Here is a 24727-nt window from a genome sequence, read left to right on the forward strand (position 1 = left end):
TTTCAAAACATTGAATACGAACTTCATAAAAATAAGCGATGCACATCTGTTTCTAAGATAGCGTTAAACAATTACAAAAGGCGGATCTTTCCGGCAATTTCACGAGACCGACAAAATCTTTGAATCACGAGCAACTTAGACTATTTAATAGTTTTAAGTGTAATATAAAAAATGATATTTTTCGCGCTCATTTTTAACGTATCTTCATATTATGAACATTATGTTAGGTGAATATTTTTCAAATATTGCTAAAAAAATATCATTTTATTTTCTATAATGCTGATGTAGATGAATTTAGGCAATAAAAATTCAATATTTCTATGAATTATTGAAAATCCTTTTATTTTTTTATAGATATCATATACATTTAATATTTATAAAGCATAAATAAATATTGGAAAACTTATATTTTCAATACTATTGCGCATTCATTTTCTCTTTATTATTTCTTATCACACTTTTGGCCGCTTAGCTGTTGATTACGGCCAAAAAATGTTGACATGAAAACAAGTGTGTCGCTTTTGACAGCTGCTAATACATTTCAATCTGCGCCGTCGACTAATGCGTACATGTGACGCTTTACAGTGAATGCGCAAAATTTTCTTATCCGAAATGATGACGAGTGGCGTCGGCGACGCAAAAATAGAGGTGTTCTGGTCGCCTGCGAACAGGAACCATTTTGTAACCAGGGGCTCGGATATCAGTCTCTACGAAGTTGGGCCGCTCGAAGATATATCAAACAAGCCATCGTGTAATTATATATATACTGTAATACGATTATTTCATACAACTTTTACCATGTTTGATATGACTTTTCAGGTATAAAACTGTCTGAATCTACGGGGGCTCACTTGGTCGCCAGTAATAACACTTATCACTACATTAGATGTGTGGAACTTTGCCCTCAACCCGAGAGCGAGACATTACTAGCGCTAGGACAAGCCAACGGAAAGATTATATTGACTTCGTTTGGACCTACGGCTTTCGATTCGTTGAACGGCAAAGAACTTGGTTCGTATTTACTTAAGATATTAAATTGAATAAATAATTTAAATTATATCATTCTGCAGTACCACGCCATGCTAGGCAATGCAATGCAATCGCTTGGAATGCAATGGACACGGAACTGTTGGCCGTCGTGTTGGATAAATACAGAAACGATCATTGTATACTTTTATGGGACATTACTAAAAGTCCGACTGCATATGATGGTTTGTATATATATTCTCTTCTGTTTATTTTATATATCCAAAATATTTTAGAAAATAGATTATCACATTTTTATGCTGTTTAATCTTTTCTATTAGATATTTCTTTGTTCTATTAGATATTCCTATCGTAGGTTTTACCGAAAGTATACTTTCTTGTGAATGTGAATCTTGGCAAAACGACCGTTTCAATTCTCCATGTTTTTTTTCACAATGTGAAAAAAAACACATTTATTTTTTAATTAAATAAAGTTTGTGGGAAAAAAAAATTAGCTTTAATACATAATTTTATTCGAATTTATGTTCAATAACAAGCTATCTGTTGTATATAATTTTTGGTATAAATTCTATGTATATTTAAATCGGAGTCGTATCATCGTTTGTTCTGTGCGGAATTGCATGTAAATTAAAGCACCAGAATTAAGATGATGGAATATTTTAAATACCTAATTTTATCGAATTTATTATCTATACAATAGCCAATAAAAGGTACGAATTCTGTGAATTCGGTCATAGTAAATACGTTATACAAACATTATATTCACAAATGTTTTTCGAAAGCACTTAAAAGCATTTTTTTATTGAGGAGCGGCACTGGTCACTCAGGTATATTGAGAGAAAAACGATCACTTTGATGATTTTTGTCAAATTTAAATTGAGATAGTATAAACGAATATTTTAGGAATATTCAATCAATTATTGCAATATTCGCATAGTTGAAAATCTTGCGAATAATTCGAAGATTCGATTGAGAACCGTAAGTACAATATCACGGTTTAGATGTGAATGTCTTATTATTTTAAGTTTTATTTCAAGCTGATGATACAGGAATTAAAGAGTCTAAAATATTATATTTTTTTGTACAGGAAATATTTCTCCTCGTCTCGGAAGCAGTTTATTAACACAATACTCTAATTTGACGCCAGCAGTAGAATTAGCTAGACCCGTTGCTGAGATGGGTTTATCAGAAATGGCTCATTCGTTGGCTTGGCTGCATCGTCAGCCTAGAACGCTCGCCGTCGGAATGAATTCAAAACAAATTAAAATATTTGATCTTAGAGGTATGTATTTATTGTGTTAAACAGTACATTATCTTCTATGTTGTATATAAAAAACATTTTTATTTTAGATATTACTAATAAAGCCGTATCTATGGCTGCTACTAAAGCCGTTTTTGGTGTCTGCGTTGATCCTCATAACGATTATCAACTTGCAAGTCGTTTGGATAACATTATAACCATATGGGATAGAAGATCTTTTGATAAACCAATTATAACCCTCAATCAGAACAAAGCCGTTACAAAAATCATGTGGTGTCCTACTAGGTATTGTTTAAGTTATAATGAGTGTTTTTGTATAGTTTTAAATCATATCTGTTTTCAGGCGTAATTTACTTGGATTTCTACAACGTGATAGTTTACTATTTCACTTAGCTGATCTTCGCGGAGTCGGAAACGAAGAAGAAATGTCGAATTCATTGGATGGCAGTGGAGATCCTCCGTCGGCTCTGGAACGCTCTGTAATACCGGGAGCCGCCAGTGTCATAAATAGCTTCAGTTGGCATCCGACCGACAATAATAGATTGCTAACTGCGACCGTACTAGGCACATTAATCGATTATACTGTATGTGAGAGAATAACGCTAAATTGGGGCTTTGGTTCCGGTCCATTTGTGTGGTCGCACGGAAACACTTCTCTCAAAATGTTATCTGATAATTGCTCCGGAATCAAGGAAGATATATCCGTTAAAATCAAACGAAGGGCTTCAACTGAATACGGATTAAAGGTCAATATAAAATATTAGTATTCTAATATCATTTAATATTAATCGTATTTTTGTTTACAGCCAGATCTATGGCAAAATGGCGATTTGGCTGAAGACGAACTGTTGAAGAAAATGTGGTACTGGTTGTACATCAGCCGTTCGCTCGTTGAAGAAGGTCACACTTCTTAAATATATAAATTATATATTGAAAAATCAATGAAGAGTATATAGAATTAATATAACTTGACCGAAAGTTTCATGTTAAATACATTTAAAAAATATAGTTTATTCAATCTAATCCAAAATATTTTATTTTATAAAATCAGAATGTACCACGGTCAAATATTTCAATCATTTCTTCTTTGGTTTTGACTATATATTGTAGTAATTGTAGTAATTTTACTATGCCTATATCTTAATTATCATTTAGGTTGTATTAAAAGTCCAACTTGCAAGCATCCTGGAATCAAAACCATTTTAAAAATAGACTCTTCCAACGGCGCTAACGGAAATACACCAACCAGTCACGTACATTCAGTCAGATCAGATTTTTCAACGGTAAATTATTTACATAACACTGTTTATAGGTATGTTTAACATTTTTACTTCATAAATAATGCGTATTATTGTTACGTTCTAATTTAAATTAATTATATCAGAAGCGAAGATAGAGATAAAGCTTTAAACTTATGCGGATGGATCTTCGATAAAGACTCGACTTCTTTAATATCTTTTCTGGAGCGGCTCGAAGCACAGAAGGCGTACACTCGAGCGGCCGCTATTGCCGTTTTTAATATGAAGCTGAGGCACGCTATAGAAATCTTGAATAAAGCAGCTGATAAGGTTTTTAATGTGTGATAATCCAATTGAATGAATTTTGTAATAACTATATTTCTATATAGTCTACGGATAATGCCAATTTAGGATTGATATCAATGGCATTATCCGGATATTCTGATCCTCCGGGAAGTGTGTGGAAGCAGTCGTGTTCTACATTACGTCATATAACAGATCCTTACGTTCGAGTAATATTTTCGTTTCTGACTTCAGAAAACGGTTCTTACGATGGAGTTTTGGTAATTATTTTAATGAAATTTAAAATTTCGCTTAATATGGTTTGATTGATAATAATTATGTTTGTATTATTATAGAATGAGATGGGGATAAATGTAGATGATAAGATAGCATTCGCTTGTATGTTCCTTCCTGATGCACAATTATCAGATTACATCAATCAAATCAGTCATAATTTAATCGATGAAGGGAATCTTGCTGGAATTTTATTGATTGGTAAGAATTATATTTTATTTAATTGAATATTATTATATGAATTGATGATAATGATTTAAATAGGAACAATGCCTGAATGTATAAGCTTATTGCAACAATATTTGGATAATACGGGTGATGTTCAATCTGTGAGTCTGATTGCTGCTCGGTCTTTCACTTCCGAACTGCTTAAGGAGCCACAAGTAGCAGATTGGATAACTAGGTAATTGAATATTATAACAATGATATAAAACAAAGAATTGATTATTTCTGTATTTCAGTTATAGAAACTTGTTAGATTCTTGTCATTTTTGGACTCAACGTGCATTGTTCGATATAATGCTCAACACTTACAACCCAACGAATAAACCTACTCATCAAGTCTACGTCTCGTGTAATTTTTGCGGCAAAGATGTATCGGCCAACGTGCAAGGCTTGACTAGGAATCGTAATACATTCGCTAGAATAGCAGCTACGTCTAGTAAATTTAAGGTAAATCGAATTCTTATTATAAAATCAATAGATTCGCCAACGTAGTGTAATAAAATAAATAAATAAATCTCCTATATATTGTGGTGTTAAATTAAATTATATCTTTTAGCAAATGTCTGCTTGTCCTAATTGTCGAAAACCTTTACCGCGTTGCGCAATATGTTTACTACATGTCGGAGCACACGGAGCGCCCGGAATCGGAAATAATAACACTGTGAGCATAAGAGATGCACACAAGAGTAGCGAGTTTTCGAGCTGGTTCACGTGGTGCCAAACGTGCAGACACGGCGGACACGCTGCTCACATCACTCAATGGTTTCAGTGAGTTCATATCTTTCATTAGTATATTCATTTGAGTATTGCACTAAAAAATTACATTATTACTTTTTAGAAATCATGTTGAATGCCCAGTGACTTCTTGTACGTGCCATTGCTTCACAATCGATTCAGTGTCTAGTCATTCATTCCTTCAGTCAACTAGTTGACCAAATACTATAAAATATAACTTGTATAAACAATATTGATATAGTGATATTTTTTAAATACGTACATATATAAAAATATACTCATAAACTGTTTATAATTATTTATTATTGTAGATATTTAATATAATACCGATACATTTGTGCGTCCTGTGCCATTCGCTCCACAGAGGTACCTGTTTTGAGAAGTATCATTCATTGGTGAACTATTACCTCCGTATTTAAAATTTGTAAAATATAAGTTTTATTTTAAAAAGAAATTTAGAGCCGATCATGACATCTTTAAATTATACATTAATTGAGTGCAAATAAAAAATAATCATTTAACCCTTTAAACACCAGCTACTTTGAGTCACCTATTATTTCCCTTCATGGGTCAGTATCTATTTCTAAAAATAATTGGTTTATTGATAAATGAAGCTGTTACAATAATTTTTAATAATTAAAAAAATACAATTTATAAATAATTCGTTAACTTGTTTTAAAAAAATAATAATCAACAAATAACGCACTGGTGAGTTGCTGGTGTTTAAGTGGTTAAATTCGATGTTAATATTCTTATATGCGTGAAAAATCGCTCGTGCGAAATCAACTTACATATTAAGTGCTAATATTATTATAATTTTTATAAGAACACTAAAAGACGCTTCTTGTACATTAGTGTTATAAAAGTTCTTTTAGTTTAAATGGGATTTTAAAGTTAGTGAAGTATAAATACTACCATGGAGTCTCATCGTCAATAAAAAAAATTGGAGTAGTATGTTAACCTTTTGGTTGCCGAGAGTTTTAAGATTACTATTTAAATATTTGTACAATCAACTATTATTGACTCTTCTGGCGTCTAATTGTCTGCAAAACTCAGCCATCAACCACGGTAAACATTCGCTTGCTTGCCTTTTAACAAGTACATAATAAAGTAAAATGGTCATTTGATAGATTATCCATTATTTACTCTATTGCCCTATACATAGACTGAGGTCCGGGGTGGATTCCCCAACATTCCTTCTACAACGACTTAAATTTTGCAGTATGGTCAGAATCCCGATATAATTTGAGAATACATCATTCCATGCTTGCATCTGCAAGGTAATTTTTTTAATTTATAAAATAAATTCATACACAAAAAATTTGCACCCATCTTATTTTGTATTAAAAATACAAGAATAATCAAAATCAAATCGTAGAATAACTCATTACTATCTTATTAGTCAAAGAATGGGGGATTATTAAAAAACAAACTAATAAACAATGGAATATATTTATTATATATAATAATACAAGGAATGACTCAATTATATTGTGAAACCAACAAACAGGATAATACTGAGAAATAGAAGGAACGGTATCCATCTCTTGAGAAAAGCAAAAATACTGAAACATGATAGAGTTACGGTTATTTTAAACATTCATATATAAAATTTATTTAATTAGTCATAGTAGATAGTTTACCTCACATATTTGCCGAAAATCAAGATATAGAATGCCAATTTTACCATATTCCAAGAAGAGCTTCCATTGTACTCCATCAAGTTTAAAGCAGTGGCAACATGAGAATGGCAATTATCGCAAAAAAGATTATGCTAGAATTTAATATAATATATCGTCAAATGTATATGTATATTTTTAACTTGCATATATGCAATTGGCTAACCATTCTTTTTTTATAAATCTCAGACGCTTCTGCCACCGCAGAGTCCCAACCGCTTTCGCCGCCCATAGCCTTATGTTGTGACAATTTCCAATACACGTACGGTCTACCAAAAGCCATGTCGTCTTCAGAAACATAATAGGGTCCAGCAAAATCTCTTATGACACCGGTCGACGTTGCGATTCCCATATGTCCGATGATTGGGAAAGCCCATCTAAATAAAAATATATAAAATAGCAAGTGACCTTATCTATTAATAAACTCAATACAGCCTTGTAGTTTAAAAGTAGAAAATATTGCATTGGGTCAGAAAGAAAAATATGTCCTGGTTTAGGAACCGATCTGAGCCATAAATGTTCTAGTTCAAGTTTGTCGATGACAAAATGCAATGCTTGCTTTTGTTAATATCATTCAACACTCCAAATACGCTTCAAAGTAAAGTGTACATGGAAATTTTAATTGGTACTATATAAAAATAATCAACAGAAATATGAGATTACGTTAGTATAGGTATAGGTGTCCAAACTATACAGAACGGAAATCGATCCCTCTCAAAGTCAATCGGAGTTTCCATAGTATTAATCTTCTTACGTCTCATCAACTCGATTTGACACTAGCTAAATGTTGCCATGACGATTGTTTTGAAAACTCAATAATGTGGTGTAACGCATTAATAATTATTAGGTATTCATAATATTTGTAAAAATAAAATGTTTTGTTTTTTGTCATGTAAACTATCGATTATTCTTGCATAAACAGTTTTAATATTTTATAGTGACGAAACTTCAGTGAAAAAAATAAATATTGAAAAAAAAAGAATATGCAATATAATTAAGAAACTATACTCCTACATAATTGATATTACACTAATAAATACAGTAAAGATAACAATATTTTGTTCTTTTAAATAAAACTAAAATCTAAGTCTTAACTATCGAGAGAAAAATAGTATACAGTCAGAATAAAAATAACACATGGTCATAAAAAAGTAACTTGCTGCCATAGTCACATATTTTACGCAGGAAACTTGAAGTTGACCTATTTTATTATCTCATTCCAATTGTGGTACTCACATATGCGTCTTCGCTTTTTGAATTGTTAGTTATAGATTGAATGATGCTGGACACTGTTCAAGATATACCGAAATGAGAACAAATCAATACAATATCATTAAAAAAAGGTTAGGTTGTTTGCTTCTACAGTGAAAGTCGTTTCTTTTCCTATATAAATTTGTAATTATTATTAAATGAAAACCATGTTATAAAATAAATTTTGTTTTATTTTATAATGTTACACTTTGATTATCATTCACCGTAGTGGTGGTCGTAGCGAAGGTTTAATAGTTGGCGTTGACAAGAGCTGTTGATTCAGCGTTGGCGCGTCAGAACTGTCAAGATGTAAACGACAGATGCCGTCGAACAGTTGTACCAATCTTAAACGATAACACTATTGCCAACTGAAAAAATCGAATCTGACCATGTATTCTGACCATTTAATATAAATTCTGACCAAAACCTTGTTAAAATTCTGACTCGAAAAATACGAGCCATTTAGATTTGGTTATATTTTTTGACATGGCAGCACTGAGAAACTGTCAAAATAAAATCTAACCTGATCGTTGCTTCAAACATGTTGAAGAGAAGTGCATTTTTATTTAAGAACGTGATATTGAAGAGTAGAAACTTTTGCGTATCAAAATGCAATTACATTCAAGTATTGAACGTCCACGACGATATAATTACGATTTGCGAAAAGGCTCTAGGTTACTTTCAAAGCTTTTTACTGAAACTGCGTCTTAGTGATGTTCGACTAATAATTTATTTAATTTCAGATTTGCCAAAATACAAAATACAATCTCTTATGATTCGACATCCGGGATTCCAAACAATCAGCGAAAAACAGATCAATGAAGCCACGCAATGTTTGGACAGTTTAAACATTCCTAAGGAAGACATAGCAAAATTTCCATTGATTTTGAAATTTCATCCGATCACACTGAGAAACAGATATATTATACTACAAGAATGCGGCATCAAAAATATTGATGTAAAAATATTATCGCAGTAAGTACTTTATATTAAAGTGACCAGATTTTGAAAATATAAAAAGAAGACACTAATAATAAAAGAGGTCATCTCGGAAATTTTGTGTCACCTTATTTATATTCATAAATTTACTTTCATATTCAGTTAGCCTTGTGTGTGGTTTTCAGTTATATGAAATCCTTTAACACTAGACGATGATTTTGCTAAACTGTGTTCATCTGTGTTCAAGGGGAGCATTAAAAATAAATATATTTAATGCTCCCCTTGCGAGAGAAACATTCTGTCGCATTAAACGACTCATTATGACTTATTTATAGTCGTGGCAAAGGCACAGCATATTGGAAATTCAGATAAAATTAAATTAAAGCGAAAAAGCAAATAGCTAAGAGTAAATGAGATTTTATAGATATTCGCCTTTAACACTGCACTTGAGGTCATTTTTGTAGTTGCTAATGGCTTTTGTACAGCTATTGTATTGTCAGCACATTCACATGCAAAACGACAAGTCGCTAAGTTGTGTATCCTTCAACACAACTGCCATGTAAGAAAACACATAAAAATAAATTCCATTCATTACCAATCGACATATTTGGCTATCCAGCGAATAGTGGTCGAGCACGTAGCTTCCCCCAGGTAGACCAAATCTATAAAAGCGGATACGTAGCTCATATATTGTTACTTCCATTTGGAATTCACTTCTGACAACACAGCAAAAACTTTTAACTGAGCATTTAATCTTGAAACCAAATTGAGCAACGCCGACTATAGAAACGGAAAATACCAAGTAAGCAGCAGCTTCAAAAGCAAAATCCAGAGTTTAACCTGGTCTTTGGAAATGTGAATTTTAAACAATTTCGAAAATACGTTTGTGTCAGCAAAGGTTTTTAAATAATATGCATTACTTGGAGATGCACAGATGAGTTTTAATTTTTTTCACTCAAAATTTGTCATCATTTTTTTACTAATGAATATTAATAAAAGAGGTGGAAGAAAATACCTCATCTATACCTAATAAATGTATTTATAGTGAATATTTTTAATTTCAGATATGTTTCGATAGTGAGACGAAAGAGTATTACCGATCTAAAATTAGCCGGGATTTTAGATAGCGACGTAAATGTTAAAAACAGTCTCATTTCTTCTTTAAACGTGTTTCCAAATATAAAAATAAAATCAAACGATATTGATACTAATGACAACGAGACTCTTTGTAAGTATAATATATAAATGTTATAAAAGCGAAACACCTATATTTTTTTCTATGACATAGACTTTTTGTTTTTAAACATTGCATTAAATATGCGGAAAATATGACATTCTTATAAAACTAAATATTTATTTTAGTCGAAATTCGACAAAAAGTGATAAGGAAATTTCTCTCCAGTGAATTTGAAATACCTGATGACAAAATCACTAAGCTCTTTAAAACACATATCGAATTCAAACACAAATCTATTACAAATATGTGTAAAAATATGCAACTTATAAAAAATAATTTTGAGAATAATAAAATAATGACTAAAACATACAGCTTTATGCTTATGGCTGATAATGAGAACGTAAATAATTTATTTACAAAGGTTAAAGAGATTGCCGGCATGAGCATGCACGACGTTGTAAAACAATATCCGGCCATAGTAAAAAGAAATTATAAAATTGTATTTGATATACAGGCGATATTGGAGGTAAATATTGAAATTGTAATTTTTCAACTAAATCAATACATTTTAAGTAAAAGTATTACATATTTTTTCAGAAAGAGAAAGTGCCGAACGATACGCAGAAAAAATGTTTCTGTGTTTTTGGACTGTCAAGCAAAACAATTCAAGAAAGATTGGATGTAATTAAATCCCATCCAATTTTAAAACACCATTGGGATAATGGCAGGGTATTCATTAACAATTCTAAATCATATACGTATAACTTGAAAAAATGTGTAAAAACAAAAGTTCTTATTTCAGATGCTTTTCTTAGTATATTTTTATAATAGAGTAATGCCTCGGCTAACGAATATAAATAAAAAATGCTTAAGTCTAGATAAACTAATTTGCAGCGATGAAGAATTTACCAGGTTAATTTATTTTTAGTAACCTAAAAGAAAATACTTTTTAAATGCTTATATCGTTAACACGTCAGATGCTAAAACAGTATTTACCGTATTCGCTTTCACACAATAGAGATTTGCAAATCGTGGTCACGGTTATTTATAATTTATGTGAAAAATAAATATTAAAAAAAGAAAATTATGTGACTATTGTGTGCATGTACCATTACCTCACTTGCCGTAACTTCGACTTTGAACATTTCAGACGAATTTGTGTATATACTGTGGCTTAGATTACAATGCTTCTAAATTAGTGGTATATGTGTTAACCGGTAATAATATATCATTACCGGTTAACACATATAAGGCACTACGACAGCCATTTAAAAAGTATTTTTTTTTATTTTAGCCCATCTGTATGTTAACATTTATCTCATATGTTTTACTTATTTATTTATAGGCTTACAAAGTCGTTTGGTGATAAAACGAGAGGAGTAGATTCTGTCAATGCACTATCATCATTCATGTCCAAAGAACAAATACAGAATATAAAGAGACATCCATTTTGGACATCTGTGCCGATAAGTAATATATTAGAAACCCAAAAAATTTTATCAACAAAATTACGATTTACAGACGAAGAAATATTTCAAAATAGCTGTTTACTATTGTATCCAGTGTAAGTAGTAAATAATTGATGGGTTAATATGTATATATGTTCGCTTTTATATTTATTTTCTATGCTATCTATATTTAATTTTCAGAAAAGATATTATGAAAGAACTGGTGTCAGTCCAACAGATACCTATAAGAAAGACAGACGATACAAAATATAAAAACATTAATGTTAAACTTAACATGTACGAAGTTTTCAGGAACCAAATTGTTAAGGATAACATAACAAACTTGCAGTTGCTTAATATAGTTTTGTATTTTTTGGAAATAAATCACAATTTTACTGGCGACGGCTTATGGATAAAATAATCGTGATATGCATTTAAATGTATTTTGTTTTCTAATACAGAATGTGTAAATATCATGTAGATGTATATTTTCAGAATAAAAACACCTTTTATTGGACGTTTTATTACATTATTAGTTCAAAGTAGAGCAAAGTTTTACTTTTTAAGCTTAATGATTTCCACATCTTGTACAAACATAAAAACGGTAATGCTTGATAATTGTGATAATATTTTTGATCACATCAGGTCAACACTGGGTCGATAAAAAAACAATCGAATAGTGATGTTGATCTTAACTAAGGTGACCAGATTTTGAAAATAGCTAAGGACACTAAAAAAATTTAGCCAAAAAAGGTTATCACCTTACCTCCACCCACATCGGTCCAGGGTCAGTCCTAGAATGCTCAGCGCCACGGGCTATAAAAAAGTAAGAATTTTTCCTGAGAGCTAAAAAATTATCATTGCGGAAATATTTCTTAAGAAACTATCCCGAACTGAATATTTTTAGTGAGGACAAAATTTCTGGGAGCTAAAAAAAAGTCAACCATCTCCGAATATTTTCTCGAAGAATCGAGGAGATATCGATACCATGCTAAATATAATTAAATGGCACCCTTTGCGACCACCTGTATAGCCCGGCTATATGTCGGTCATGACAATTCCTAAACGAATTTTAAAAAGAGATGTGTCTTTTTAAAATACAACTACGGTGACTTCAATCGTACGTTGTCACCCGTTGGATCAAGTGTATAAACTTTAAAAAATATCCCTACAATTTATTTTTAGATTTTCGAGAGCTTGAGAATTGGTTGATTACATAAAAGCTATACCTAGCCAGTAGTATAAATATTAGGTCATTCTACAAGCTCTAATTGAATGGAGGGGATTATGAGAATCTTTGTATTTCACATTGAATTTTTGTCAATTTCTTGTATTTACCCAGCATAGTTCAAGATTATTTATTGTCTATAGCAGTCTTTGAGATTGGTCCAGGCTTAAAGGTGATCCCGTACAACTAGAGACATTGCAATTTGGGATTGAATTACTTGTTGCAAAAAACTTATTTGCATTATAATATAAGCGGAAAAGACATATCCATCGTTACATGAATGGACCGAAACAAATAGGAAAAAATTACAAAATACATATTAACAATAGGGATGGCCCTTTGTGATTTAGAATACCGCTAAAGAAACTGCTTAGCGGTATATTCATTGGTTTGCCAGAAATAAAAAATTCATTTATTTGAATTTGCAAAAAAAATAAGGACACCATTTTTTGTTGATTTTGGAGTCTTAAAAAATATGTTTCAGAAAATGTATATTTTTAAATGAAGGCATGCCAATTAAAACTTAAAAATTTGATTTTTACCCCATTTGGGGTAATTTACCCCGGTAAAGCGACCACTAATCTGTAGTTTTTGAAATTTTCTATGAACCAAATTTTACTATTTTAGGGACGGTGATGGTGACGGGTGGCAATTAGACACAGATTGAGCCACTGCAGTAGTATTTTTATTGAATATATGAGCTGTTTACATTGTAAAAGTGTGGACGCGAGACGATGCGTCCGAACGCACGGAAGATTGGCCGAATACAGAGAAAATTGTCACGCCAATGCTACTCTAGCACCGACCCGTTTTTGGCCATAACAAATATAAAATCGGCTCCCATACTATGCTTATCTTCGAGGCTTAAGGAATATTATTATAAAATAAAAAACATTTATTGTTGAATTCAACTTTAATATTCTGAACGCCACATATTATTCTATTTGTTGGCTTCCATAAATAATGTCACAGGTTTTTAATGAATTTTTTTTACCCCCAACCCCTTATGTCAAAAGATTTCATTTCGCCAGGCTCTTGTTTGCTTCACACTGCCACAATATCGCTGACCACCCCCTAAACGTATGACATAATTTATGGAAGCCGCCTTTCGAAATAATGTAAAAACATTAAATTCATTAAAAAATAGTTTATTTTGAAAATAAAAGCATAAATATTTAGATAATTTATTTGTTTACCATATAAAAAAATTGCGCAAAACATTTTCATATGACAACATTTTCAATTGTGTAAACGTCAAATTCATATTCCACATGGAATTTGACGTAAACAAAAAATGAGTTATGAAAGTGATAACTTTGAATCTATTTTAGTTAGAACTGATGTTACAGCTTTGAAAATAGTGAAAGACGTTTACTTATTTACTGGTACAGAATAAAAGTAAAACTATTGCTGTTTAATTTTTATGACATTGTTTTGTATTTCAGGCATAGGAAACGTTCTGAGTTTATACAATGTTCAAGTCAGAAAATTACTTGCCCAAAAACCGATCTTTATTGGGCAAAAGATTCACGGAATCGTTTCGTCTACAAAAGAAAATAAGGTTATGATATATGGCGGCAAATTAATATGTTTGTTATCATATAAAATTAAAAATGATTGTGCCATTCTACAATTGAAATTTAAAATTAAGATAAACGATTGGATTCTGACGCTTATTTGGATTGAGAATGATACGAAGATCGCCATACTTACGGCTCATAACGTAGTACAGGTGAGTCTATTAAAATATATTGCGGTCTAATTCAATCAAGACAGTCATTTGTAAAATATACTCACAAAGTATTCAAATACAATGATAAGAGCAATATATGCTAGTTCATCCTCGCAGTCATAGCTTACATTAGAAATTGCCGCCAGCTCGGGAACTAAGACCCTTCAACGAGTTTCAACGAGTGTTTCGCTTGTTTTGGTGTGCCAATAATAAAATTGGAATATTTTCTGATTGGCAGCAACCAGTGGTATGAGTTAGTGACTAATTTCTAGAAAACTTGTGTTAAAATTCCATATGGAATTTAAATTCCATATGTTTTTCCGTATTAGGTTTTAATTCCATATTTTTCAATTTATCGTTTTGGGGATCAGAATTAATGATTTTTATATAGTTATAATTGCAATTGATTATCCCATAATAGGTTTTCCTAGATTTTCCTAATCTCACTGATAAGTATTGTGATGAAATCAAATTAAATCGAGCATTATGATATATATCGACTGTAAGCTTTAATAATATTTTGTAATTAATTAAATTTATGTCACTGTTTTACAGACTGATTTTAGTCTGGTGTCTCGCTACTTACTTAGTAGTGTTTGATTGTGTTTACCCGGTTGTAACACAACTGAAAATTTACAATAAATAAATAAGCACTTAAAAACGAAAAGGAACTTGAATTGCTTTTATACTTACCAGATGTCCGAAGGGCAGCTTTTTTCAATGATGAATATCTATCTGACTCAAAAATAAAGAAACATGTATTAAAAATTAATTCAATAGCAATAAATAAAAATTCATTATGTCTGCAACATTATAAGTTAGTGTATGTAATATGCATACACCTAAACAAATTGCTTTATTATTTTTTAATAAGGACATATTCATTGATAGATAGATTAATACCATTTTCGATGTTATTATTTTTTTTCAAGATTTGGAATGTGATAACGGCAGAAATGTTAGATTCTTACGAATGTGACGAAAGATGCATTTTATATAGTGGTTTTCTTTACGCTATGGATTCTTCTGTGTTAGTGATGGCTGGAACAGTTTTTTCACAAGTTATACTGTGGAAAACGGGTTATAAATCAATACTTCATAATCTAATCGGACATAAGGTATGATAATCGTTTTCTTTATGCATAAATTTATTTATTAAATATTTGAATCATTTTTTCAGGGTGTCATATTCTCAATATCTTATAGTGAGCGTGAAAATATCATAGCGACTACATCAGATGATAGATCAGTAAGAATTTGGAAGATAAATAATCTGAAAGAAACTTTGAACAATCCACAGTTGTTAGATTATTGGAAAAATGTGCAGATATCGTCAGAAATAGCCATGTTCGGACACACAGCTAGAGTCATGAGAAATGTCATCGTCGATAAGAATGTTATATCAATCGGCGAAGATTCATTAATATGTATTTGGGATTTTGAAGGGAAATTGATTAACAAACACAGAGCTAGGCAAGACGGAAGCTTATGGTGCATTGATTACAATATCAAAAATGATTTATTAATAACCGGAGGCGGTGATTCGGGAGTCCTATTGATTCGACTATCAAACTGTTTAAAGTATCATGAACATAAAATTAAAACATTAACGTTCATGAATGATCAAATTGTTCCTAAAAAGATTAGCTTTACATATAGAGGAAACGTTATTTGTTTGACCGAACAGGGTAATTTATTATATTACGATTTTGAAACTGAGGAGTGGTTCGGTAAAGAGATTGCCACTAAATATTCTAATATGTCTATATCTAAATGTAGACAATACATTATTCTATCGAATATGATCGGAGACGTTAAAGTTTTGGCTGAGACGTGCAAGTTTGATCCGATTCTTATAGAGTGTATCGATCAGAAATTATCTACCAACGGCTTACTTTCTGTTCATTGGTTAGAAGATAGGAATATAGTCACTTGCGATAGAAGAGGAGTGATTCAAGTATGGCATTCTCGTGGCGATAGAATCGTTGAATTACATCAATTTAATTTACCGATGTGTAAAGAGCGTTGGTTAACAGTCGCTGCGTATTTGTGTAAGCCGAGATATTTATTGATCGTCGGAGATAGATGTGGAAACGTTCATGTTTTTAATCAGGCAAGTGCAGATCCAATACAGACGATTTCTAAAGTGCACGGAAGATTAGGAAGTAATTCTATTGAAATAGATAACGATAAAATAATCACAACCGGAAGGGATGGAACTATTAAATATTTTAAATTATTTGATAGTAAATTACAGTTTTTGCATAGTAAAAAGCTGACTTTTAATTGGGTGGAACGTGTTTTAGAGAAGAATACGATAGTTTGTGGTTTTAGAGAATCGTCGTTTGTCTTTACCAAAGTAAAGGATTGTCAGAATATATTTGAGATAAACTGTGGTGGCGGTCATCGATCTTGGGACATTAAAAAGAAATGGTGCAAAGTAGACGACGATCTTAAATCATACTATCAATTTGCTTTTATTAAAAATTCTGCGATACATTCAGTAGATGTGATGCACGAAGATGCTCCAGTCAACTTGATTGATGGTTTTCATATAAAAGAAATCAACGCTCTTCTTACATTACGATTAGATTTGGATAATCACATATTTATATCGGCCGGAGAAGATACGACGATTAGATTCAATCGTTATTATAAAAATAATGAAATAAAATTTGATGATTTGTGTAATGTTAGCAAACATCTATCTAGTGTTAGATGTATGAGTGTTTTAACATTGAAGGATCGTTATTTATTATTTTCTGCTGGCGGAAGAGCACAAATCTGTGCATGGGATATTTCCATTCCCAAAGATGGTAGTAACACATTAGATTGTAAAGAGATTGATAATTATTTATTGAAAGGATCGGATCTTCAAAGAAAAGGTAGAATTGGATGGCAGCAAGTTGAAAAAGATATGGACGCGGAGACGAGAATCATGAGTATTGCCAGTTTATTATACGATTCTTCAGTGTTTATATTGACTGGTTGCTCTGATACATTCTTAAGAATATTTTCTCTGAATAATGACAAATTGGAATTGAAAGCCAGTTTAAAATATCATTCAAAGTGTATCTTAAAAGTGCATTATATTATATTCGATACTAAATTGATTATAATGACGATGTATACTGATGGTTTTATAGCATTTTGGAATTGGGTCAATGATATTGAACCGTTTCATGAAATAAAACTACATAAAGCTGGTATAAATTGCTTCGATGTAAAGATGTTGAATGATAGCACATACTTAATATTAACTGGTGGTGACGATAACGATCTTCAATTGAACGTCATAATGTTGGAAATTGATGTCGATGACAAGGTGGATCTGTCTCATTTGTGTAAATGGCATTGTGATAAACATCATTGTGCACAGATCACTGGTGTACAATTTCTCAAGTACAACTTTATTATTTGTACGTCCATTGATCAAAGAATCACTATTTTAAAATGGCATTATGATTATTTGATCCATTGTGAATTTGTGGATCAATATCACGTGAACGTTTCAGATGTGCAAGGATTAAGTTTGCTTGATAATGAAAGGTAAATGTTTGTTTTTACTCAATTTATGTTATGTATAATAGAGTCCGGATCACGGGGGCTATTTATTCAGAAGGATACAGAGTTCTATTTCCATTTCAGACACAAATATTAGTTGTTACAATAAGTCCTCGACTTTTCGTATAAGTCAAATAAGTCAAAACTTAAAATTTTAGCGATTTTAGATATAATAGGATTTATTTCAAAGGATTATTGAATATAAAATGGCCCTACATATATACACTTAAAATACGTACACATAAAAATGTATATACATACATTTAAACACCATCTACTTATTAAAAGTACATAGTGCTTGCCCTGTAGCTATTTTCTTTTCTTCATAAATAAATATAAAGCACACAAAAAAATCATTTATTGCTTTTGACACTTTTGCAAATGTTCTCTATCATCTTCTTGGCCAATTGCTTTGGTTGCTCATTTTCTTGCTCTTCTTCTGAAAGTGAGTCTTCTTTTCTCTAATCTTACACTCTTTTCTGTTGCCCAAGCTCTGCTATCGTGTTTAGGACTATACATACTATTTTATGTGAATACATGTGCAGCAAAATTAACGATTTTTTGTATATCTTAATAATTTTCCACTAAATCCACAATTTTTTCACAACTATTCCCGATTAGCCTTTTTAAAATAACAGTAGACTGATTAAAACTTATTTAAATAATCTCTGCTTTCTTGCAACGTGTGTTGTTTCATTATCACAAAAAATATGTATGAATGTTTTCCAAAATATATCAATTAGTTTTGATACTAACTTTTTTAGGTAATACTATTCGATCCTTGTTCATGAACATGATTCCTACCCGAGACGTCATTTGGAGGGGTGCAGGGGGGGCATTTGCCTCCCTGAAATTTGGCCAGAAAAATGTTTGTCATTTAACGATATACTAAGAATTTTAATGAAATCAAAATATTAAAAAAAACGACTACTGACTGGGCAACTTTCCCGCCCCCCTTGTAAAAACTGAAATGACGTCCCTGATTCTAAACCAAAAATTCTTAGGTTATCCCTCAAAGAAAATCTAAAAAAACGTTGGAATCTATCCCAAAAATATTTTTGAAAAATATATAATTTTAGTGAAATCATATCGGATTACATTTTCACCAGTAGATATATATTTTCACAGGTAAAAATATATCTCTGGAGCAAATGTATTCCAATATGATTTCACTGATTATGATATATTTTAAGAAATATTTTCCAGATAGATTCGGGACCGTTTTTTTAGATTTTTTTTAAGATTCATAGTACAGTGAAATCTCATTATAGCGAAGCTCACGTGACGGAAGAAAACAATTCATTATATTTAAAGTAAGGAAGATGATATATTTTTATTTTATTTTTAATTACCATATTACTACAGCATCAAAATAACATCTTACAAGATTGACAGATCGATTTTTGCCCATTTTTAAGGATACTGTAATGAACACAATAAAATTTGTTAAAACAATGTTTTATAAAAAAGTTTGAGGGTTGGCGAAACATATTGAATGTCACTTGTGAACACATCCGGCACATGCCAAGTCAAGAACGAACTGAATTCAGAGAAATATTGTGTCAAGTTGTAACGTCATTCTTAAATTTGGATCAAAATATTTCGTTATATATTTCAAAAAAATAACCACAGAGAAATCGTTTTATCAATTATAAAAATCAGATATATATATTATTTAAATTTCGGGCTTTATCGCAGTGAGAACTTACTGTTTGATATTTCATATATACAAGTATCACACGTGATCCAAACTCTTTGTACATATCATTACTAAATCTCAATTCGCAGATGCTTTTTGGTGCTTACGGTGAATAGATCCCTGCACCTAGCTGCTAGATTTAACAATCTTTCATTCATTCAAGGGTCTATGCATTATTAGCACCGAAAAGCATCTGCGATCCGACTGAATTATAACTATCAAATATTTATTTTTAGGGATCAAATAGTAGGATGTGTCTATGGAAAAGGAATGGAAATCTTCAGGATAAATTTTACGAATTAATTATTATATTATATAAGAAATGTTAATAAAAATGTTTTGTATTAAAAATGTCAGAAACTATTAGTACATTTATTATTTAAACAAATGTATACATATCAATATCTGTATATCAGTGGCGTGCCGTCCATATATGTGGTCGATTCAAAATGCCACCAGCATGCACGGTTAATCGACTATAAACACGATCACATGATCGGCTGAGTCGCTTGCCATCAACCGTTTATGCTGGTGGCGTTTTGAATCTACCGCATCTATGGACAGCACGCCACTGCTGTATATTATAAACAATATTTATACATTAAGAAAATGTCATGAAATTCTTGATTGACGATTGTTTGATAAAAATATGGAACAATCAATAAATTTAACAAATATATAATATTTTAATTTAAAGATGCATAATTTAAATATATATAAAAATACTTATTTCATATCCGTTCTGAAATAATATGCATAAAAGCAACATAAGACAATGGCACAGAACCTTTGAGCGTTGTAAAAAAAATAATTTTTAACGTAAAGCCAACTACAACTTTAATCTCATAAAAATATTACTTGTTAAATAAATAAATTATAAGCAATGAGGTATAAATCGTCATGCCTAATTCTCGGCGAGCACACTTCTCTCCACTGAAAAGTCGTATTCGGTCGAATTCAAGCCTAGTCGTTGTGTGCAATATGCCATGACTTCGCTCAATTGCATCGCTACTATTTCATTGTTAGAGCCGGGTGTCAAGTCTTTGCTGAGTTTGAACGGCACGCCGTGGAGAAAGTTAATTTCTTTTCTTTGCACGATAGGCATCGCTGGCATGGCACTGCCTCCCGGAGGAAAATTGATCGGTGGGTACAAAGGAAATGACGGTGAGCCGAAGGGATTCGTGTCCGCTGTCTGTTCGCTATTCACGTGCACAAAGTCGTCAGTGTTGGGTCCAGGAATTGGTGAATGAGAGTCGTCGTGCGTTGGATGCGAAGAGTGTTTTTTCTTGAACAGGTTGAACATTGCGTCAGTTGATTAAACTATATGATAATATACCAGAGAAATAGATAAAAAAAAACAGGTTATAAAGTTTATATGTGAATATATCTAAAATTATATTTACACTATACGATTGAAGCAATATCAGGAAGTAAGGTAGACAAAAGTCATAATCTATGTGAGGTCATTATCAATACACTCTATTTTTATTCTTATGATAGTCTTAGAAACAACTATTCTGGCCATATATATTTGACATTGCATATGAATGATTAAATAAAAAAGAATAAGTAATATGGACAATATTATTTAAATTACTTTATTATGATACAAATAATATAAATACAAATGTAATACGATGCTAATTGATTTATGTAAAATTTTATGTTTTGTAATGGTGTAATGCCGAACATAAATGAAAATTGTTTCGCAGAATTAAAGCGACTACTGACAGATCATCCATGGAGAGGGGGGTATAGGGGCAATGCCCCCCCCCACCTTAGAGAATTATATAATATATATATACAATTTAAATTTACACTAAAAATATGTGGGTATAAGTTAAAAATTTAAATATTTTAACATAATGCAATAATGTTTTTGCATGCTTTATTATACCATTTTTGGAAAAAGTATGTATACAGACGATGCTAATAAGAACTGGCAATATACGTACAACTAAGCAATGACACAAGCCGTTCTCCGATGTCATAAGCCAAAAAAGAGTCAAACTTTATATTGGTACAAAATAATTTCTATATTTGCTAATATGAAACACGTGTTGAGACAAAAGATTTTTATTTTGTTGAAATGAATTATGTATGGTAAACGCATTAAAATAAAGTTTTTATCTAAATATATCGGGAATAATTTTAGCAAAATGAGGAAATTTCTTAATGTTGTTGTGGGGGCGCATTTATATGTATATATACATATATAGGTTTTATTATGGGCAAAACTTGTAGCGGTACTTTAGTAACACTGACGTGACGTACACGTTCTCTTGGCGGAATTTTGACGAAATGGTCTGTGCTACCTCATGCACCACTCGAAAGCATATCGTATTGAAAACATGTAAAACATAATGATTCTCGAATGATTCTCCCTGTCACAGACTATCACAATTCTGCTGATCCCTTGCCCCCTAAGTCTGTGACATTATTTATCGAAGTCGCCTATAGCAAGGGTCTTATGGCCTGTTTTGTGAAAGATCAGGCCGCGTTAGGACAGACCAATAGGTGGTGGAAACGTTCGCGTCCGTGGTGACCTGTCGTCGCCCGTTCGATCCGTCGCGAATCGGTAACTTCAAAGACCTGTACGTGCTCGTTAGTTCTTGTTCATTTTCCCTTCGACCGCATACGTGTGCCCACACGATGGAATGGACGAATAAACTTACATTCGAGTTTTTAAATCTTTACGAAAATGAACCAACGCTTTAGAGAAGCTAGTCGCCCTAACATAAAAACAGAAACGACGTCCATAATCTATGGTTGCGGATAAACAGTCATTTAAAAGATAGAATTATACCCATTACGGAATTAAAAAAGAAAAAGGAGAACTTATTGTCAACATACATGAAAATAAAATATAATAGAAAATCACGGATTCCATGAAAACGGGTAGTGGCGATTCGTTACGACACATGCCATACTGTTCGCACAGACCTCGACAGGCGTGGCCTGTGCTAAGACATGCCATATGACCCAAGCCTAACCCGTCACCATACATTCGGCAAAAAGTGACTATACAAATATTGGATGTATACACAGGCGTGCAAAACTAATATAACGATTTAAAATTCAACTATATGTTTGTCCTTTATTTATAATTTATATGTCTAAATTTCAAATACCTGGTGCTATAACACTCTATAACTATATGCAAAATATCTGACAATATGGCTTATTTTTAAATTTCTTCAGCTTAGGAAAATATCAAACTTTTCTGCCACCCTATTTCAGGTGTATTTAATACAGTATGAATAACCAAATGTAGATATCACTATATTAACATTATGTTGCACTTGGTTACGACTTCCATTTCGTGAAAGATTCTTGACGATCCTTGTTTCAGTCAACGCTGATATCAATATCTATTTTTTTTTAATGAAAATTATCAAGAAATATATCGGTTATTACTGCGTAATATGCTATTTCACAAGCTATTACAGAATTACAAAAAACAATCTTAATTTGTACTTGAAAATATATTTTTTGCTCTTTTTGTAAGGTTTGCAAAAGAGTACATACAATTATGGACAGTATTCGTTTGATTATGGCCGAAAAATTTAAAAGCAGTTAAAAAATGAAATCTTATTAGAATCGACTTAGATATACACATCGAGTGATATTCCATTTTCAAAGATCTACATCAAACGTATTTTCATTGATAAAATCGATTTTTTCCTTGTGTTTACTAATTACACAACGCATTTGACACATGTCATTATAGTCGATCTGTCAAAAGTTCGTGCGTTGTGTTGAAGTTGTGTTTTCGTCGGATATAAACATTCTCAGGTAAATAAGGCGAACTATTATCGTGTAATAATATCGATATGAGTCAATTTTGTTAAAAAAATCGATTTTCCACGCATTTTCCGTCAACATGATATGCGTAAATACTGAAAATGTGACTTGAAAAAGCATTTTATAAACAATTTATTACGGGAAACAATAGTTTATGTTGTCGTGAAATCGAATATTGACTCATTTTTGCGTTCATTTTGTTAGATTCACGCACCATACGTTTTAGGTTAGAATAACACTTGTGACAATGAAGTGTCATTCAGTCATTTTCATTGTTGATCTTTATATAAATTAAGATAGTCACACTAATTTTATTTATAATATTTTATAAGTCGTGTATTTATTTTTAATATGTTCAAAATTATATTTTTTGTTATTATATTATAATAATTTATTGCGTAGCTACAAAATATATTTATATCCATGTATGCTTATTTGATAAATCATAAAAAATAGTGTTTGGCCTAAATACCTTATATATTGATTATTAATTCTATATACAACATTAATTGATTTATGTTTCTTTTTTATACTAAATATTTATTTTTCGAAGAAAATCTTAAATTTTTAATCTGAAATTTCCCATTTTGTAATAAATTTAAAAAATATTACAAAGTTTGTCGATAGATGTCATTGATAGTATAAGAAATCCGTTCAATTAAATTAAAATTATTTCTTTCCACATTTTCATTATAATATATAATTTAACATGGAAAAAATACACATTAATTTGAATATTAAGCACTAAATTAATTACATAAAGAAAGAAATTAAAATGAAATCGCGATGTCAAGATACATTTACATATATTTCTATTATGTATTGTGAGGGATATTTTGAAAATTGATATACGAAGCTGCAAAATTAAAGCGATTTTCTTACTTTGTTGGTAACACTGACGTTTTTGCTAGGGGATACGTGCCGTAGTTAATATTATAATGTCTCATTCGCAGCAATATTTTGCTTGCAATATATGTATGTTTATGTAAGTGTTCGGTTTATATATGGAACATGTTGCAAAATGGTGTCGTGAATTTAAATCAGGAAGACGTTACTGTTAAAGAAAGGACTGGAATGCTACGCGCTTTCATTGAACGCATACGTTTTAATTTGGCGCTCGTTGAATTTTATGTACGATGCAAATGCATTTTCTGTGCAAATTCAAGAGGAGCAAATTCTTATAT

General features: G+C 31.4%; 6 protein-coding genes across 6 annotated transcripts in view; 4 read left to right on the plus strand and 2 right to left on the minus strand.

The window, feature by feature from the left end:
* The first annotated feature begins 483 nt into the window (after nucleotides 1-483).
* On the plus strand, nucleotides 484-5312 carry mio (GATOR complex protein mio). The gene is made up of 15 exons (XM_088184828.1): nucleotides 484-751; nucleotides 820-1011; nucleotides 1071-1211; nucleotides 2075-2269; nucleotides 2338-2533; nucleotides 2592-2994; nucleotides 3055-3148; nucleotides 3404-3560; nucleotides 3633-3816; nucleotides 3876-4049; nucleotides 4125-4263; nucleotides 4327-4465; nucleotides 4524-4734; nucleotides 4844-5055; nucleotides 5126-5312. Exons 1-15 carry the CDS (start codon nucleotides 589-591, stop codon nucleotides 5217-5219), a joined length of 2694 nt encoding a protein of 897 aa, XP_088040954.1. The 5' UTR covers nucleotides 484-588; the 3' UTR covers nucleotides 5220-5312.
* A 1148-nt stretch (nucleotides 5313-6460) lies between these two features.
* LOC148238466 (transmembrane protein 222) lies at nucleotides 6461-7516 on the minus strand. The gene is made up of 4 exons (XM_088185066.1): nucleotides 7365-7516; nucleotides 6868-7078; nucleotides 6666-6796; nucleotides 6461-6587 (listed from the first exon to the last, which is right to left on the minus strand). Exons 1-4 carry the CDS (start codon nucleotides 7460-7462, stop codon nucleotides 6509-6511), a joined length of 519 nt encoding a protein of 172 aa, XP_088041192.1. The 5' UTR covers nucleotides 7463-7516; the 3' UTR covers nucleotides 6461-6508.
* A 930-nt stretch (nucleotides 7517-8446) lies between these two features.
* LOC148238467 (transcription termination factor 5, mitochondrial-like) lies at nucleotides 8447-12033 on the plus strand. Its single transcript, XM_088184947.1, has 8 exons — nucleotides 8447-8626; nucleotides 8696-8927; nucleotides 9956-10119; nucleotides 10254-10594; nucleotides 10666-10797; nucleotides 10871-10980; nucleotides 11414-11632; nucleotides 11718-12033. Exons 1-8 carry the CDS (start codon nucleotides 8494-8496, stop codon nucleotides 11935-11937), a joined length of 1551 nt encoding a protein of 516 aa, XP_088041073.1. The 5' UTR covers nucleotides 8447-8493; the 3' UTR covers nucleotides 11938-12033.
* Nucleotides 12034-13985: 1952 nt separating this feature from the next.
* LOC148238468 (tRNA (34-2'-O)-methyltransferase regulator WDR6) lies at nucleotides 13986-20102 on the plus strand. Its single transcript, XM_088190806.1, has 5 exons — nucleotides 13986-14129; nucleotides 14190-14476; nucleotides 15409-15594; nucleotides 15657-18025; nucleotides 19976-20102. Exons 1-5 carry the CDS (start codon nucleotides 14039-14041, stop codon nucleotides 20040-20042), a joined length of 3000 nt encoding a protein of 999 aa, XP_088046932.1. The 5' UTR covers nucleotides 13986-14038; the 3' UTR covers nucleotides 20043-20102.
* On the minus strand, nucleotides 20077-21259 carry LOC148238469 (uncharacterized). Its single transcript, XM_088190819.1, has 2 exons — nucleotides 21143-21259; nucleotides 20077-21059 (listed from the first exon to the last, which is right to left on the minus strand). The coding sequence occupies exon 2, from the start codon at nucleotides 21040-21042 to the stop codon at nucleotides 20644-20646; it is 399 nt and encodes a 132-aa protein (XP_088046945.1). The 5' UTR covers nucleotides 21043-21059; nucleotides 21143-21259; the 3' UTR covers nucleotides 20077-20643.
* A 2054-nt stretch (nucleotides 21260-23313) lies between these two features.
* Nucleotides 23314-24727, plus strand: part of HDAC4 (histone deacetylase 4) — a 215708-nt gene continuing 214294 nt past the window's right edge. The window contains exon 1 of the mRNA XM_088201060.1: nucleotides 23314-23534. The gene's annotated coding sequence lies outside the window, so the exon portion shown is untranslated. The remainder of the gene's footprint in view (nucleotides 23535-24727) is intronic.

This window comes from Plectrocnemia conspersa, unplaced genomic scaffold (assembly GCF_051122295.1).
Source record: "Plectrocnemia conspersa isolate PC_06_02 unplaced genomic scaffold, ASM5112229v1 ptg000001l, whole genome shotgun sequence".
Lineage (NCBI taxonomy): Eukaryota > Metazoa > Arthropoda > Insecta > Trichoptera > Polycentropodidae > Plectrocnemia > Plectrocnemia conspersa.

What these genes read in the sequence shown, in the direction of transcription:
- mio (XM_088184828.1), top strand. Translation starts at nt 589, where the DNA reads ATGCGCAAAATTTTCTTATCCGAAATGATGACGAGTGGCGTCGGCGAC. An exon ending in CAACTGAATACGGATTAAAG is followed by an intron (nt 2,995 to 3,054) that starts GTCAATATAAAA and finishes TTTTGTTTACAG; the next exon opens with CCAGATCTATGGCAAAATGG. An exon ending in TGAATAAAGCAGCTGATAAG is followed by an intron (nt 3,817 to 3,875) that starts GTTTTTAATGTG and finishes ATTTCTATATAG; the next exon opens with TCTACGGATAATGCCAATTT.
- LOC148238466 (XM_088185066.1), bottom strand. Translation starts at nt 7,462, where the DNA reads ATGAGACGTAAGAAGATTAATACTATGGAAACTCCGATTGACTTTGAG. An exon ending in AGATTTATAAAAAAAGAATG is followed by an intron (nt 6,797 to 6,867) that starts GTTAGCCAATTG and finishes ATTAAATTCTAG; the next exon opens with CATAATCTTTTTTGCGATAA. An exon ending in ATTTTCGGCAAATATGTGAG is followed by an intron (nt 6,588 to 6,665) that starts GTAAACTATCTA and finishes ATCATGTTTCAG; the next exon opens with TATTTTTGCTTTTCTCAAGA.
- LOC148238467 (XM_088184947.1), top strand. Translation starts at nt 8,494, where the DNA reads ATGTTGAAGAGAAGTGCATTTTTATTTAAGAACGTGATATTGAAGAGT. An exon ending in GATGTAAAAATATTATCGCA is followed by an intron (nt 8,928 to 9,955) that starts GTAAGTACTTTA and finishes TTTTAATTTCAG; the next exon opens with ATATGTTTCGATAGTGAGAC. An exon ending in TAATGACAACGAGACTCTTT is followed by an intron (nt 10,120 to 10,253) that starts GTAAGTATAATA and finishes TATTTATTTTAG; the next exon opens with TCGAAATTCGACAAAAAGTG.
- LOC148238468 (XM_088190806.1), top strand. Translation starts at nt 14,039, where the DNA reads ATGAGTTATGAAAGTGATAACTTTGAATCTATTTTAGTTAGAACTGAT. An exon ending in CGGCTCATAACGTAGTACAG is followed by an intron (nt 14,477 to 15,408) that starts GTGAGTCTATTA and finishes TTTTTTTTCAAG; the next exon opens with ATTTGGAATGTGATAACGGC. An exon ending in ATAATCTAATCGGACATAAG is followed by an intron (nt 15,595 to 15,656) that starts GTATGATAATCG and finishes TCATTTTTTCAG; the next exon opens with GGTGTCATATTCTCAATATC.
- LOC148238469 (XM_088190819.1), bottom strand. Translation starts at nt 21,042, where the DNA reads ATGTTCAACCTGTTCAAGAAAAAACACTCTTCGCATCCAACGCACGAC.